Source organism: Brachyistius frenatus, unplaced genomic scaffold (assembly GCF_029030835.1).
Source record: "Brachyistius frenatus isolate BFR_SWC_R1_liver_20210118 unplaced genomic scaffold, ASM2903083v1 Contig_83, whole genome shotgun sequence".
Lineage (NCBI taxonomy): Eukaryota > Metazoa > Chordata > Actinopteri > Embiotocidae > Brachyistius > Brachyistius frenatus.
The window spans coordinates 732,442-749,125 of record NW_027210682.1 but is presented as its reverse complement, the minus strand read 5'-3'; the positions used below and the strand labels follow the sequence as shown (position 1 = coordinate 749,125).

General features: G+C 42.4%; 1 protein-coding gene and 1 long non-coding RNA gene across 2 annotated transcripts; one reads left to right on the top strand and one right to left on the bottom strand.

The window, feature by feature from the left end:
* Positions 1 to 5,283: 5,283 nt before the first annotated feature.
* rgmb (repulsive guidance molecule BMP co-receptor b) lies at positions 5,284 to 14,522 on the top strand. The gene is made up of 3 exons (XM_069709445.1): positions 5,284 to 5,793; positions 9,673 to 10,226; positions 12,081 to 14,522. Exons 1-3 carry the CDS (start codon positions 5,676 to 5,678, stop codon positions 12,837 to 12,839), a joined length of 1,431 nt encoding a protein of 476 aa, XP_069565546.1. The 5' UTR covers positions 5,284 to 5,675; the 3' UTR covers positions 12,840 to 14,522.
* Positions 14,503 to 16,554, bottom strand: LOC138627239 (uncharacterized). The gene is made up of 3 exons (XR_011311370.1): positions 16,482 to 16,554; positions 15,807 to 15,895; positions 14,503 to 15,072 (listed from the first exon to the last, which is right to left on the bottom strand). It is a non-coding gene; the product is annotated as an uncharacterized lncRNA (long non-coding RNA).
* Between the last annotated feature and the right edge of the window lie 130 nt (positions 16,555 to 16,684).

Genomic DNA, 16,684 nt, shown 5'->3' with positions numbered 1-16,684 from the left:
AGGTGGAGAGAGGTAGAAGTGGAGAAGGGAGGCAGAGGTGTGGAGGTGAAGACAAGCTGGACGTTCAGAAACAGACTGCCTTTGTGCCTGAGGCCGGCGTGTGAATGCATGTGTTAACGTTGGTTCGTTGGGGGCTTGCATGTGGGTGTCGAGGGGTGTGAGTTAGTTTCAGCATCCTCAGCACCCCGGTCCCAGCTGTGGCGTAATTGATTAAATGAATTAGTATGAAGTGTAGTATTAATCTCCATGAATAGGGTCATGTGTTGTCTGTGTTTCTGTGTGTGTGTGTGTGTGTGTGCGTGCGTGCGTGCGTGCGTGTGTGTGTGTGTGTGTGTGTGTGTGTGTGTGTGTGTCTGTCCATGTGTGCAGAAGTGTGATTAGAATAAAATATGAAATTAGTCCTGACCATATGCACACGTGTAAATTGAATTACCCAGTCTGTGTTAGCATAAATGAAATGTTACAGTATGTGTGCTTTGTCGTGCAGAGAGGTGCATCACAGGTTGACAGGCTGGTCAGAGAGCACTGCTTGTTTGATTCTTGTCCCAATATTTGGTAACCAGGATGTACAGCTGGGTGGCAAATTAAAGTTACACAGTATTAAGCATCTCAGCACGGTGTTGAACCACAAAGAGCCTCAAACAGCTTCAGCTGAGCTCTACTGACACCATTCTTCCAAAAGATATTACCTCATTTGGTGTTTTGACAATAATGAAGAGCATTGCCCAAGATGTTGGCTCCAAATCTCCCACAGGTTATTAAAAGGGCTTTAGAGTCACCAGGCATAGAGGTATAACATATGCTCTCCATCATTTTCATATATATTAAAAAGTGGTGGAAAAAGTCAATCTTTTTTAATTCATCCCTTTTATTTGATAGTCAACAGTAGAGGAAAAAAACAGGAAATGAAGAGAGAGAGGAAGCGATTTGCAACAAAGGAACCTAGCCAAATGCAAACACTGTGGTTCATGATCAATGACAAATATTTTATTTTTGGAGCTTGCTGGTTACCTGCAAGCTCCAAAAATAAAATATTTGTCTTAAAGTACGGGAGTACCGCCAGCACTGATGTGTAGAAGGTACTCTGTTTACAGAATGATTCAGAGTTATACAGAACATTATACAGTATTCTGTACTGTGCATATGTCCAAGCTAGACTATAGGTAGTTACTTTATTAATCCCCGAGGGGAAATTTTTTCATTTATAAAAAATGTATATCTATAGTGATACCATTTACAAATTGGTCTTATTTGACCCACTTTTTAGGATGCTTTGAAAAATATTTCAAAGTCAGGTGAGAGGACTAATCACTGCACATTGTACACTGTGGTTGGACAGCCTTTTCTTGCTATGCGCAGGCTTCAGCACATCCAACTATGCTTGAAGGTGCCACCTGTGTGGACAGAGACTGAAAAAAGAATTCAAAAAGAGTATTCTATAACGGCTCTTGGTCTTAAAATGACCTGGATGCCTTACAAACTTTTCTCATCACTCCGTTATCAGTTTTTAACAAAACTTAACTACAGTGTCTTCCTACAAAATGGTCTTGCTACAATGTAGAATTATTTTGTCACCCATTTTCTGTGTTAACCTCATCTGTGATCTGTTGACATTAGTTATTGCTCTGTCCCGCTTGTAATGTCTTAGTATTTTATTGTATAGATGTAATTGACATACACTTGATGTGTAACTTTGCAGCCTTCTTGGTCAGGTCACCAATGAAAAAGAGGTTTTATCTCAACTGTTTTTTTTAAACAGGTGAAATAAAAGTTAAACAGATAAATGATAGAGTGCAGTATTATTGATGCAGCCATGTGTATAGCCAACAATATTTAATTGACTGAGATGACCACTTCAGTTAAACGTATGCATCATATTTCATGAACTAATCCTGAAGTGGCCTTCAAACAAATACAGTGGAGTAATATTTTCTTTTTAAATGTTGTGAAGTAGAAGTATAAAGTAGCATCAAATACAACACCTGGATTAGAGTTAAGTACCCTTATGTAAATGTAAGTAGTAAAATTCATCCACCATTCATAAAAGTTTGTTGACCTCTTCTATCCGGCATGGAAGCATGTTTCAGGTTATTCATGTAATTTGTCATCTGTCTGTTCAGCTATTCCAGGCCTGCTCCAAAAGGAACAAACTATATACACAGTAAATCATGACTTTTGACAAGATTTATTCACTCATGTACAGACACACACATCTGCAGACTTCCTTACTGGTGAGATCAGAGGCTTCTGGTGCAAACAGGAAGCCAATATAATCGAATATGAGAGGCCTTTGGAGTTGCAGACATCATCTCGTCTGGCCACGTTTACTTTCAATTCTTCATGAGATTCACAGTGACTGCGTGTGTTTATTTTACTGACACAATGAGCATGGAACGAGTGGCCAGCAGGAACAAACTTATGGCCGGCAGTAATGTGAGTATATGCACTGAAGTTGAGTGATGTTAGAGTGAAACTGCCCCAGCTTTGGCACACACAGCACATAAAATATCAGCCACAGAGAGGCTTTATGTAATGCGTCACAGTTATGGAGACACTTGCTTACATTCACACATATGTATACAAACAGGGCAGGTTGGCACAGTGTGGAAGTTTGTAGCAAGCAGCAGAGAATTACAGCAAACAGCCCTGCACAACAAACACGGTGTAGATATGCACACAAAGTAAAAAATTATCCAGACCTGTAGATCCTTCAGTACTTGCTTTGAAATCTGTCCAACTTCATAACCTTTATTTGACAGCCGGCGTTTGGCTCAGGTTCAAATTCTTTGCAATAAAAAAAGTTTTGAAATGCACTTCCTTTCAGAAAGTGGGTGTGAAGTTATTCATTTATGAATTATAGCTGTTGAAGGAGGGGACAACAGTGATAGCAAGGTGCAGGCTGCTTTGAATATATTCAATGTGTGTCATTATCGATGGGCGGTGTTGATATTGTCTGCTCACCTTGTACTTTTGGCAGTTGTTTTCGTTTGACTATACAGATTTATGATGGTTTCAGTGTGAACTGTTTGGTGCCTTGTTTTGTCTGGATCGTTTATGTGTCACAGAGATGGTCCCTTCACATTGTGTTCTGCTCTGTGTCTCATTAAAGTAAGAAGATACAAACTTGTCTCAAGAAATCCGCAGAAGAACTTTGGTGCAAAACATCTTCCTTCTGCAACATAATTATTAAGATTAAAGTTAAAAGGCTGATGTTTAATTCCTGAAGGTTTCATCAGCAAACATGAAGCAAAAAAATCAAACATGGACTCAAATGCTTTATGACAAATACCCATCAATTAATAACATTTCTCCAACTAAATATCCAGCTCATTTGGCTGGTGGATCAAATTCTTCAAAGACTTGATAAAGCAAATTGCTATCATGGCAGTGAGCAAAACAGTCAATCGTCCAACATTAAAAGTTATGAAGAGTTTCAAGTCAACTTTGACTTTTAATTACTTTGAAATTAATGTTTATATTTTTGAATTGATTTTTTTATGATCGTTTCAAGCCCAAAATGTTGCATCTAATAACAAAAAGAACAAAATAATACAAATTATTATTTAAAAGTGACCCAAAAGTCATACTATAGCATGTCGTCCAAAAAGTGACCCAAAAATGACTTTTGGGTCACTTTTTGGCCGCCACGCCTCACACCAATCTACGAAAGTATACTAGTATAACTTTTTTTTCATAATTTGAACAACATGACATTGTATGATTTCTTTTTTTAAGTTATATCAAAGGAGGGGCAAGAACCCCAAAACTTCTAGCTGAGAGGCAACAGTGCTAACCATTGCACCACCAATCTTCCCAGCAGATAGTTTGCATTGTGACAAATCTTTAGCTCACCGCTAACTAGAACTCCACCATCCACAAATATTTATTCAAATGCAACCAAAATTGCCGCAGACATTCTTTGGATAGAAGATATGCGTGTTTTCAAGTGATATTAAATATCTTCCTGTAATGTGTAGTGTATGCAAAACTTTTTCAATTTCTCCAAACGTTTCAACTTCACTAAAAGTTGAATCACCTTCAACAGGCCAAAGTGGAATCTGAACCATTAATAGCAACCTTGGTGAAGTAGAATCTTTTACCTGTTGAGTCACTGGACGATCTGAGTGAACTCCGTGAAACACTTTCTCCTGCCGCGACTCATCCTTCGGCGCCGAAGATAGTCCAGCGGTCTACGATGCCGACGCCGGGCTGGAAACGACCTCATGAAGACACAGGTATCACATGGTTTACGGAGGGCGAGTCCCCTCAATAAGCCACATGGTTCACAGAGAGAGAATCACTGTAAGGGTAAGGCACATGGTTCACAGGGGCTGAGTCCCCCTAAGGCAAGTCTCTCTAAGGGTAAGCCACACAGGTTCGGGTTTGTATGTGCAGTCATACTAATAGAGTCACTTTTTTTTTTCATTGTGCACCGGTTAGAGTTGCCTTACAGTGAGAAGTAACTTGAGGCATGCAAGTCAGTTCAGAAAAAGGTCATACTCCAAAAAGTGATACAAAAAAGTCATCCAAAATATCCAAAGTATGTTGTCCAAAATATGATAAAAAAAAAAGTCATACTATGTCTTCCGAAATATTCAAAAATGTCATACTATAGCATGTCGTCCAAAAAGTGACCCAAAATTATTTTTTCTATATAATATAGAGTATAGAGTATATTGTATATTGTATAGAGTATATAGTATAGAGTATAGAGTAGTATATAATATATTGTATAGAGTATAGAGTATAGAGTATACAGTATACAGTATAGAGTATATAGTATGTGCTGCACGTTGGGGAGCCAGCTGCCCTGACCCGCTGGATCCCCGCCGTGCAGCGTGCCAGGGCCCGCAGATCACTGCTTGCAGTTTTAATTCTTATTCTTTTTTTCTGCCGGAGAAAAGCAAGATAAAATCATAGAATATTATGATCTCTTATTTCTGACAGGCGTTTCACAGAAGAAGGATAAAATATTATCTATTAAAAACACTAAAAGCAAGCTTTGTTTTGTCTTGATGAGCTTTCAGTTTGCCAAATAAAATGGCAGCACCACATTAGAAATCCACTATTCTCTTCGGTACATAGTGATTTCATGGCATCTCATCAACCTTTTACAACTTTTATCTCTGGCTTCTTATTGTGAGGACTGCTCTCTCTTTCTTTCTCTGTCTTTCGCTCTGTGGTAGGCGGGTTTTCCGCCAGCAGGGTTTGGTTGATTCTCTATTGATTTGTTGGATGGGCCGAGGAGGAGGAGGAGAAAGTGAAAGAGGAGGAGTGGAGGAGAAACCCCGGCCTGGTTGAGGGAGGGAGCGATGTGATTGTGCGTGTTTGGGACGCGAAAGGAGAGGGATCACGACCAAGGCGAAAGGTCCGACCGCGGTGGGAGCTCACTTCAATCACGTGGGGTGTGGATTTGTCCAGGGGAAAGTAAAAGTGTCGTCGAAGTGACTTCTGGTCGTACTTTGTTTTTCCTCCTTTCTTTGCCTTTCCACCCCCTCCGCCCTGCATTCCGCGGAGCAGCTGTGTTTTAATGCCCCTGCGCACCCGAGGAGGAGAGGAAGGAGAGAAGAGTGAGGAACAAGAGGCAGAAGAAGAGGTGAAAAGGCCTGGTCAACACCCCTCCTCGCCCTTTGGAAGTCTGGTCACTCTCCCCTCCTGGCCCTGCATGGACGGGGATGGGGAGAGCCGGATGCCGTTGCCGCGGGGCTGAGCGCCTCGCCTCCCCGTCTGTGGTGCGCCGCTTCCGGCCACTGCTGCTGCTGATCATCGTTCTCTGCTCCGGTGCTCACATAGGTAACTCACCACACTTCAACACTGCAACCACTACTAGTCTGTCTCTGTTACAGTCGCAACTTATCTGCTATTTTACGCACTTAGTTTTTCAATTTCGCACTAATTTCTGTGCGCTGCAGCAACCACCACAGCAACACTCGACTTTTCACTCTGTTGCACTTGGTAGTGATCACTTTATTAGTTATGAAGCGTTTGCAATCATTGTACGGCCAATCCTTGTGTTTGGCCCAGTGCTGCGTGACAATGGCTCTCTCGAAAGCGGCAGTGCAGCAGTCTGAGCACGGATCGAGTTTCTCCTCCTCTCTCCTGGGCCGTCATTCTCCTGTCTGCCCCTTAATGGCTCGTGGAGGAGGGGAGGAGAAGGGAAAAGAGGGCGACTACCTCTCCTCATCTCCATATATAACAAGATTTATTCAATACAATATTTAGAAAGGAGAGTCTTTCAGCGTTTTGCTCATTATGAAAAGTAAAAAGTTGTTCTGTGGTGTAACCAAATCTATTGTGGAATACAGTTTATGTTCGGTTGATGCAGATTAATTAAATACATCATAAGACATGTTATTAAAATAAGATCAGTTGGTCTCATTTAAGAGATAAGAGTAAATGTATCATTCCGTAGAAATCTGACAGTTTTCTTTTTATGTACATGGATTTTTGTCTTCTGATGATCACCAACATAAACTCATCCTAATCTAAGACAAATGCCTAATAGAAAATAAACCAAATCAAAGAAATAAACAAAAGAAGAGTCTGTTAACAGAATGCCAAATGTTCATGAGGTGTCTTACACTAAAATAAATGACTCTTTTTCTGTGGCTACACAGAGCTCTTGATTTGCTGACCTCTTATTTACCATATTGTTTGCTGGTCAGTCTATGTTGCATTTGGTGAAAAAAAACAGTATACTGTGTCCTCTTTCCAGAAGGCAGTGTTGTTGTTTTTTTGGCCGTGGCTGTGTGTTTCTGTGTGCGCAGGGGGTCGGCTGTAGTGGCGGTTGTCTGTTGAGCAGTCACACCTCCAGTAATTAGTTTAACACGGCTGAGGCAGCAGGACAAAACTGCCTCTGCACACACAGCCTGGTGAGAACAGAGAGACCTACTTCACATTAAAGACCCTCTTGGCACCTACTGCTATACATGCGTCACCTGGAAAGAATGTGTATTATTTAGTTGCTGGAGCCAAACAGAATGTTTTATTTGTTAAAACTTGTACATGTTCACGGTATTTAGTCATATTTCATTGTTGCTCCAGCTGTCTGCAAGCTCCATGTGTCTGTTTAGACAGGAAGGCAGGAGTGTTTGAATTGTTGACTAGTGTTCGTAGTGTCTAGTCAAGAGTGCATGCTGTACAGCGTTGTATCTCCAAGCTTGGAGGGTTGTTTGTGTGATTTGAGCTCAGCATGTGAGAGGGTGCACACAACAAGGTGATCAATAAGCACTTCACAAACCATTCCCTCGGCTGAGAGATGATCCCAGTGGATCCTTTTCTGATCTCCGTAGATCAGAGAAATTGAAAGGCAGCCAGATTGGGAGACAAAGAATCGCTAAACCAAGCCAGGGAGCTGCAGCTGGTACCTTTTGACATCCATCTGATGGTAGAGAAGGTGCCTGAGGATGCAGGAAGAGAGGCTGCGAGATGACCAGGGGCCTGAGGAGACTGGCTAGGGAATCAGGCTGCGAGGGCTGAAAGCTGACAACAGAGTAGTGCTGACAGAGGCAAGGGATTCAAGCTGTAAAAACATCTTACAACAGATGAGGTTTGAGAGAAAAGCAAATCTGAGACTTGTGAGATGATAAAGTCAGATGTGAGAGGAGGACGGGATGAGAAAGGAAGGTTGATGTAGGACATGGACACATATTGGACAGACACTTCCGTCCAAGGTGATGATACAAACCAGATTCTGAATGTGTTGAAAACATTAGTTCCTCGCACTTTATTCTCCTCTTATTATTTCCTAGCCAATTCATATTCATCACCTCGGCTTGACTTACCAGAAATTGCTTATTTATATGCAAAGATTGGATTTTCATACAAAAGTACAGCTATGATTTCCTAGAAAAGCTGCTTAAGAGGACAGCTTCATTAAAAGGGAGATCATGGGAAGCCTTGAAGAACAAAAATAAGAAAACTGTGCTTTAATATTGAACATAATCATATTCAGAACATTATTAATCATCATATGGAAATATTCTTCTTGCTTCATGCATTCATCGAAGGTTCGAGTGCAGGGTCAGCAATAAAGTGACACAGTGGGAGCTGATGTAAACTTCAGCCGAGGCTTGTCATCTGTAAGGTTTTAACCTTTATAAGTTTGGAGTTTGAACCCGAGTCCTTCAGTTACAGGGTTGGCTCCCTATCTGCTACGTCTCCCTACTGGGAGAATGTCAGTGAATAAGCGTTTTGTATGTTTTTTAGAGCAGCTCATGATCCTGATACCTTCTGAAAGAGAATAAACCCACTCTGATTAGATCGGGAGCAGTCTTTGGGTATTGCAGGCCAGATAGGAGGGAAAGAAGGAGGCTGTTAGTGCACCAGTCAAAGACACAATGTGTCCTCAGTACTCAGACCGTCTGTGCAGTGGTGGTTGGCATGGTCGGCAGCCTGTGTATGTGTGTGTGTATCTGTGGGTTGGTGTCGGTATTTAACAGGCAGGAGAGAGATTCTGAAGCATGGTGTGAGTGGGGGTCCATACCTGCACCCTGATTTCTCAAACGCAGAGCAGTGCTGCCCCCACATGGTGGCACCCAACACCCTCATCACACAAATCTACAAAGCAGAGCTGGAATGTGCTGTTCAGCTTGTGTGTGTGTTTATGTGGTGGCGTGACATTGAGGGAATCTGTTGATTTAAGTAAAAACCCGTGCACTTTCTGCTTTTGCTTGGCCATTAGGAGATCATACCTCCATCTGAAGATCACTGACTGTCTGTGTCTAACGGAAGCACAACCAGCATTCTTTCTAAGACAGATATTTGTGTGTGTGTGTGTGTGTGTGTGTGCGTGCGTGCGCGCGTGCGTACGCGTGCGTGTGCACGTGCATGCGTGCATGTGCAGCTGCCCATACACTGCAGAGCCTCTCTCTCTCTCTGGCCTAATCTAATAGGAGCACGCTGCGACTGATGCATTAGGTCTGGTCTCTAATCTCTTTCTCGCTCTAGCTCCCTCTCTCTCCCTGATGATCCATGATATAAAAGGCTGGGTTGACCCTTGTTACATTCAGAAATGTAGAAGTAGATAAAAGATCAGGAACAATTTCAGAGCGAGAAATCTGTTCCCGACGGGTATGTGAGGGTAGAAATCAGTCTTTTGGTTAAAAACTGAAGTTCTGTGTATTGACGATACATTTTTGATCATGTATTTCTGCTGCTAAAGCTACACGGGATCACAAACACAATGCCTCAGAAGCACCTTTTTGACATTTCCACAAAAGGCTTGTAAGCATGGCACCTCTGCTTTGTCCTGCTCCCTCTGTCTATGATACTAGATATGTTATGTGCTATACAGGCACTATTATCTCACTCCTTGTGGAAACGTGCTTCACCTTTCCTCTCTGTCTGTTCTTTGGTTTATTACTCTTCAGGTTTATTGCACTCATAGAGCGGCACTGCTGATTGATCAAGACGTTCAATCAGCAGCTAGATCTTTTTCTAGTTTTATTAGGTTGGACTGTAACAGGCTGGTAAAGTTGTGTGTTTAAGATCAAAGCCGTCTTCCGTCAATAACCGTAGTTGTCTTTTGTGACTGCACAAACTTTCCATTTCTAGTGAGATCCTTTAGATGTGTGTATTTCCTTCTGTTCACAGCTGGTCACCCACCTTTATTACTATAATTGTGTTTCTATCTGTTAGTATTTCTGACTCGTTTCTGTGTGTCCTCTCCAGGTCAGTGCCAAGTGGCCACCCCTCAGTGTCGTATCCAGAAGTGCACCACCGACTTTGTCTCCCTGACCTCCCACCTGACGCCAGCCATTGATGGCTTTCACACTGAATTTTGCAAGGCTTTACGTGCGTACTCTGCCTGCACCCAGAGGACAGCCAAGTCCTGCCGGGGAAACCTGGTCTTCCACTCGGCCGTGCTGGGCATCTCTGACCTCATGAGCCAGAGGAACTGCTCCAGAGACGGGCCCACATCCTCCACGCACCCCGAGATCCACCCTGAGCCCTGCAACTACCACAGTCGCACCCAACACGCCCACACACACTCCCACGTGCATGCACACACACACTCCCACGCTCACAACCATGGCCACAGCCACTCTCAACCTGGGTATCTATTTTGCGGGCTGTTCGGCGACCCGCACTTGAGGACATTTCAGGACAGCTTCCAGACTTGTAAGGTGGAGGGGGCATGGCCTCTCATTGATAATGACTATCTCTCAGTGCAGGTCACTAATGTTCCTGTGGTTTCTGGCTCCAGTGCTACAGCAACAAATAAGGTGAGAATGGTTAAAGCAGAGAGAAATGTGCATTTTTTGAGTCTAATTTACTGTTAATAGAACTAAGAGAGCCTCTTAAGTGAGAGCAGCTGGTGTAATCTGGTTTATTTCTGTGTGTGTGTTTCTATAATGATCTCTAAGTTGCTTTTCTGTGCCTCGAAGTAAGAAATCTTATCAGTGTGTGTGACTGGAAAACAACCTCACTCTCTCTGCTCTACTTTACTCTCTCTTTCTGTCTCGTTCTCTGTGTCTCTCACTCTCGCACTCACAGGTGTGAGGCAAACAGCCTCAATCTTGTGACTGTCTCTTGTGACTGCTGCAGTGTTGGAAACCTAACTTGGTTAATGGCTGTATATAGCCTGACCTCTAATAACATGTGAAAGGACCCACTGTTTACTCATGTGTGTGTTTGCAAGCATTTGTGTGCCTCATAAGTTCATAAGTGGCACTCCTTGCACTCAGCTTAAAGCACTAGGAGTGTTAAAGGTCCCTGTACAGCAGAAAAGACACTCGCACACGCATATACACACAACACCAAATGCATGACGAGCCACACAAGGTGATCTTTGTGGTGTTAAAGAAGCAATGTTGATGTTTCCCTCGATGATCTGCCCTCTCTAGCTTAGTCGATAGCTTTAATTATTAAAGCACATACACACCCATGCATACACTTAGTCATGTACACACTGGCAGAAACACACACACACACTGAACAAATAGTAGGGTTGCTGCACTGTGGAGCTGAAGGTCTGACCTTGTGTCAGAGGTGGGGCAAGTTATTAGTCACGATTATTAGGGACACACACACACACACACACACACACACACACACACACACACACACACACACACACACACACACACACACACACACACACACACACACACACACACACACACACACACACACACATTAACAGCCCTCCAGGCTTAATGGTCTGCCAGGCCTCATTCCTCATGGCTGTCATGTGAACAAAGCAGCCATTCACCGGAACTATGATGCTAGTGCTAACCGTAATGCTCACACCACACCCTGCATCCACCATGGCTTCCACTCACCACTGGAGCCCTGTGTGTGTGTGTGTGTGTGTGTGTGTGTGTGTGTGTGTGTGTGTGTGTGTGTGTGTGTGTGTGTGTGTGTGTGTGTGTGTGCGCGTGCGCGCGTGCGTGTGTGTGTGTGTGTGTGTGTGTCAGCATGTTTGTATAGCTGTGTCAAATTACAACTTGTTAAAAAGTCATTAAGTCATTTCTCAAATGTGGTGTGATGAGAGTCAATAACCTATGAAATGGGTGAATGTTAATATTTGAGTGTGTAAGTGTGAGATTCCTTTTACCTTATTGCTTCTACCTGTTTTGTGATTTTTTTTTTCCTCAATTTTCTTAATTCATAATGAAAGCAAAATGCATTCTCAATTTACAACAACGTGAAACAAAGAAAAATAACAAATATTTATTTTCATAATCAGTTAAGTTTCTTGATATGCTGCTTAATTATCCAGTCTGTAACATGTAAAAAAAAAAAAAAAAAAAAAAAAAATCTAAGCTGGCAATTGCTTACTTTGTCCAGCTGTCAAAATCCTGAAGATATTTTGTTGTAGCTTTGCCTGAAAAGTGACTTGAATTATCAATTTATCATCAAAATAGTAACAATAGTTTTAGGTTGACTAATCAATTAACTGACGTCAGATTCAGCTTTATTCATCAACTCCATGGAAGCTGTTTGATCTATAACTAAAACTAATGCATTGCCTTTGTAATTGTGAACCCTATATCAATACTTTTATTTTGAAATTGTCATTCACTGAAAACACTTTAAACCCAAATGTCACTAACAGATGGTTGCTCCCTCTGTAGATCACCATCATCTTCAAGCCCTATGAGGGTTGTACAGACCAGAGGGTCTATCAGGCCGTCACAGACAACCTCCCTGCTGCCTTTGATGATGGAACCGTGAGCAGCGGAGACCCCATCCACACCTCTGCTGGTGCAGACGGTGCAACTGGGAAGGTCCGGGCTCTGTGGATCTCTGAGCGCAGCCCAGGGAACCATGTGGAGCTGCACGCCGGCTACATTGGTGTAACTGTAATTGTCCGGCAGTTGGGGCGCTACTTGACCCTGGCGGTACGCATCCCAGAGGAGCTGTCTCAGGCCTACGATGCCACCCAGGACCTGCAACTCTGTCTGAACGGCTGCCCTAGCGGAGAACGCATCGACCAGGCAGGGCACCTCCCCCTGCCGCTCTCCCCTCCTGCGCTCGGCCTTCAGCTTCAGCAGCTGCGTCGGCCCGGCTACGCTTCACAGACACAAGCATCCCCCTACGGTGCCGCGCAGGTTTTTGGTGTGGAGGGGGCGAAGGAGCGCTGCAGGGAGCAGCTAGAGGTGCCGGACATTTACTTCCACTCCTGTGTGTTTGATCTCCTGACCACTGGGGATGCCAACTTCACAGTGGCGGCATACAGTGCCCAGAAGGACATGGAGAGTCTCCATCCACACCGAGACAGATGGAGGATCTACCCCCGCGGCTCTGCCACCTCCACCTTACTCTCTGATCCTCAACCTATCAAACGGCTTGCTCTGCTTCTTCTGTGCGCCCTGATCGCTGCTTTGATGTAAGAGTGGGAGTTTTTGTTTGTGCCTGCGTGAATGTAGGCTTGTGTATGTGTGTGCACTAGAGAGAAAGCTTTGGGAGTTTTTGCATAGCACTGATACTGAGCACTGATTCCTCTCTCATGCAGAGAGGAAACAGCTGGCCGGACAGTTACTGGGAACTAGAAGTTTTTTTTAGAGGAGGTGACTGACCTTTCACTGGGCACAGGAGAAACTGGCAACACTAACTGCATCGTACCATGTATGTCAGAATTCAGCCCTACGTAGGTGAAAAACAAAGGTGATGTGATGACGGCTTCTACAATCTGTCTTCATCTTTGAGTAGAACGCAATCGACAATGACACAAATTTTTCTGTTTGGGTGAACTGAGTGTAAATAGTTAATTTTGTCTTCAGTGCACAGTGTAATGGTGTAGAGTTTGTTTTTGTGCCATTTGATGTGATTTATTTTTAATACCTCAGAGAGAGGATGTTTTATTTTATCAAAAGCACTTTATTTTAAGTTTTTCTCACAAATCCACATCAGTGTTTCTTCCTTTCACTTGCTATCCTCCAACAAAACCTACAATGGCTTGAGTTTTGGAGGTTTGTAATTCGGTTTTTGGTCCTTTTATAGTAAAAGTAGGTTGAATAGTAGGAGCTGCCATTTTTGTTAAAATGCCTCATTCTTTCAGCGTCTTATTTTAAGTCAGTCAATGTGAGCATTTCTGTTGAATGTATTTTGATATTGTCACAGCAAATGCCATCAGTACTATTCTGTTGCTATGATGAGTTTGTTGCTTTCTCTCAGTCCTGATTTCAAAGATATGTGTGTGTGTATGTGTGCGTGGGTGGGTCAGTGTTTCATTTGACTAAATGTGAGTGCGACATGTTTGAATGTGTTTTTAAATCATCTGACTCACATTACAGGTATTCTCACCTTTTTGCCAAGACGCTGTGACTGTACCAGCTCGTGTTTTCTACTCAGCGGATTTTTGTTGTTATAATTTGAGCCAAAGACAGATAATGTTTGGTTTTTATGTACTAAGGAAATCACAACTCGCCACCAAACCAACACCTTTCTCTCTCTCCCCCCCCCCCCCCAAAAAAAAGTCTCTTACTCCCCTGTTAACTTACTACTGTAGACTGCTTTTCTCTCTCTGCTGGAGCTGACCAGCTGCTCCTTATTTGGGATACATGTAAGATACTGGGGACAAAAACACTGCGAATTACTGAAAAACTTCCCCACACCATGCAGGGGTATGTGCCTCAGCACTATGTTGTGAGAATTTGATTCCTGGTAGAAATGTCAACTTTTAAGACTATGAGCCTTTGTAACATGTAACATTCTGTATAATTATGCCCAATTTGTTTGACCATATAAGCTTAATCTCCATTTTTGGCATTGTGATCTCTTACATCATGTGTGAGTGTTGGTTTGGTGAAGAGTGACTGGTCAATGTTGAAATACTTAACTTATTTATGAACGTAGTGTCCTGTAGAGGAAGTTAAGCTCCATATTCTTGCTGTTGGATAATAATTTAAAAAAAAAATGTCAAATGTGATTGTACTGCCACTTAGTGGTGCTTTGTTGCTATGTCAGTGTGTTACTCAAGGCGCTCAAAAAAAAAAAAAATGGAGGAAACAAACGGTGTGCCAGTGTTTTATTTAAAAAAACAACAACAATAAAGTCAAAACAGTCCATGCTCACTTCCTGTTTATTAATTTCAGAATAAAAAAAGTGAAGATATTAAAAATAGAAAATTATGTTTATTTGTAAATTTACAAAAACCTCAATATTCCCCCACAGTTTGGTAATTCAAGGAATTCAGCATTAGATATGAGTGAGACTGTACTCGCATATCCTTTCTCATAAACACACACACAAATATGTAACAGTAAGAGCATTAAACCATCTGTCTGAGGTTAGGGCTCGATCAGATATCAGGTCTGGCCTCACAAACACAATCCTCTTTCAACTGCCACACTCGGCAACACCTGCGATGTCGATGTGCCACTAAAGATTTGTAGCATCACAACATGGCCTGCTCCTATAGTCTTGACAGTGGATCCTTTCCCATTTAATTCATGTAACTTTTCAAAAGGCTCACTGTAAAAAACATCTTCATAAGGCAGCCGATAGGATGAAATCAGTGCAGAAATCCTCGAGTTGTCGGCTTCAGACAAGAAAAAAGTTCCCCTCTCTGGGTTTTCCTTTCTGGGTCATATTGTGCATCAGAAATGCTCCATTTCCATCTATCTGAAAAGCCAAATACACTGTTAAGACATACAACATATGAAATAATTAAATTTCCCACACTTTTAAGACAACGCCATATCCTGTATGTTACATCTATAAGAATGAATGACATCCCAGTTACCTTCAGAGTACATGTGCTGCATGTTTTTTTGGTTAATACTGATCACACACAGGCACTTACCACTTAATCACAACATAGATGGTCATCAGAGTGTTAAAGACAAGGATCTTCATGAAAAGCAGCCTCATAGAAAGTACAACCACTGTGTTTGTCCACACATCAACATCTAGAGAACAAACAGCACAGACCAATGAGGCATCTGTTTGACACCCAGGCAATTTTTTTCTGATTGTTTACAAATAACAAAAATTTACCTATTGTGTCCTCATCCTCACAGCTAATCTTGTCACCTAAAATGATAACAATGTGTTAAAGGCTTAATGAAAAATAATTCAAGCTGCGAATTTACATAACTTTCACTCTGATATGCTTGCATGTGATCAGCTTTACCTGAATAGGTTGTGTGGTGTCTCCTCCTGACTTTTGAGTGTTTTCTGTGATTTACAGAGCAACGGTACGATGGCCAGTTACTGGTTGCTACTGTGATTATGGCTACAGCGTTATGGCCATGATGCTTCCTGGTTACACCAATGCTGTATGGTGCGGTGGACATGTGGCCCTCTGATGCTGAGCTCCAGCTGACCTCTAGGTGCCCTCTCTTGAAGTCACTCACCATGCAGACCAGCAGGGTCCAGCCAAGTCGTTCCCCTGACAGGTGGACCGGAGGGGCCAGAGATGCCAGGACATCCCCTTCTACCCCACCTGACCCAGGTGGAGGACAGAGGATCACATGAAGAGGATCATAGGTTTAGGATGGGGAGAGATCTTGTTCTGTGGCTGCAATGCAATGCATTGTTGCACTGAGGCACACAAGTTGTATAGTACGTTGTACTTGCAAATATGAGACATTCTCTTTAAACATTTTTGTTTTTTTTGCTTATAAAGTTACAATAATATTGTGACTGTTTTATTTAATAATATTGCCAGGCACACCTCGAGATGTATTCATTCGCTTTTGTGCTGCAGTTGACTGTGATTTTAATGTAATAATAATTGCAGTAGAAGGAGTCAGTACTAATGTCAGCTTGCACTACAGTTCATTTAAACCCTTAAGTTTGGAGAGTACTGTACATTGTGCAAGTTTTTTTGGGCCTCCATAAATAATACTGACTTAACTTCAGTTGACTTTTAACAGTCTCAGATTAAACTGAAATCTAGAAGTCATGCTTTAAACAGAACCCCATAAGTCCCTCTTAAAAGTCTGTACTGTGGACATTTATGATTTTCACCAAACAAAACAGTCATCCTATTTAGTAATGATATAAAGCAGCATAATAAAAGCTCTTACCTGTCCATAAATAGATGATAGGAAGGTAAAAGAGACCCCTGGCTGGCTCAGTCATGTCTGCTTTAGCTTTAGTTAGAGTGATCACAGTGATCTGTGTGCGAGTATGAGAGTGTGCCTTGTGCATGAGTATGTGAAACGGGGCATGTCATTTGGCTTTGCCAAGAGCATTGCATTATGGGGGCTTGACATGTCTCATTGTTTTG

Bases quoted from the DNA above. Each gene is read 5' to 3' on its own strand.
- rgmb (XM_069709445.1), top strand. From the start codon at position 5,676: ATGGGGAGAGCCGGATGCCGTTGCCGCGGGGCTGAGCGCCTCGCCTCC. The intron at 5,794-9,672 runs GTAACTCACCAC...TGTCCTCTCCAG, and splicing joins CTGCTCCGGTGCTCACATAG to GTCAGTGCCAAGTGGCCACC. The intron at 10,227-12,080 runs GTGAGAATGGTT...CTCCCTCTGTAG, and splicing joins GTGCTACAGCAACAAATAAG to ATCACCATCATCTTCAAGCC.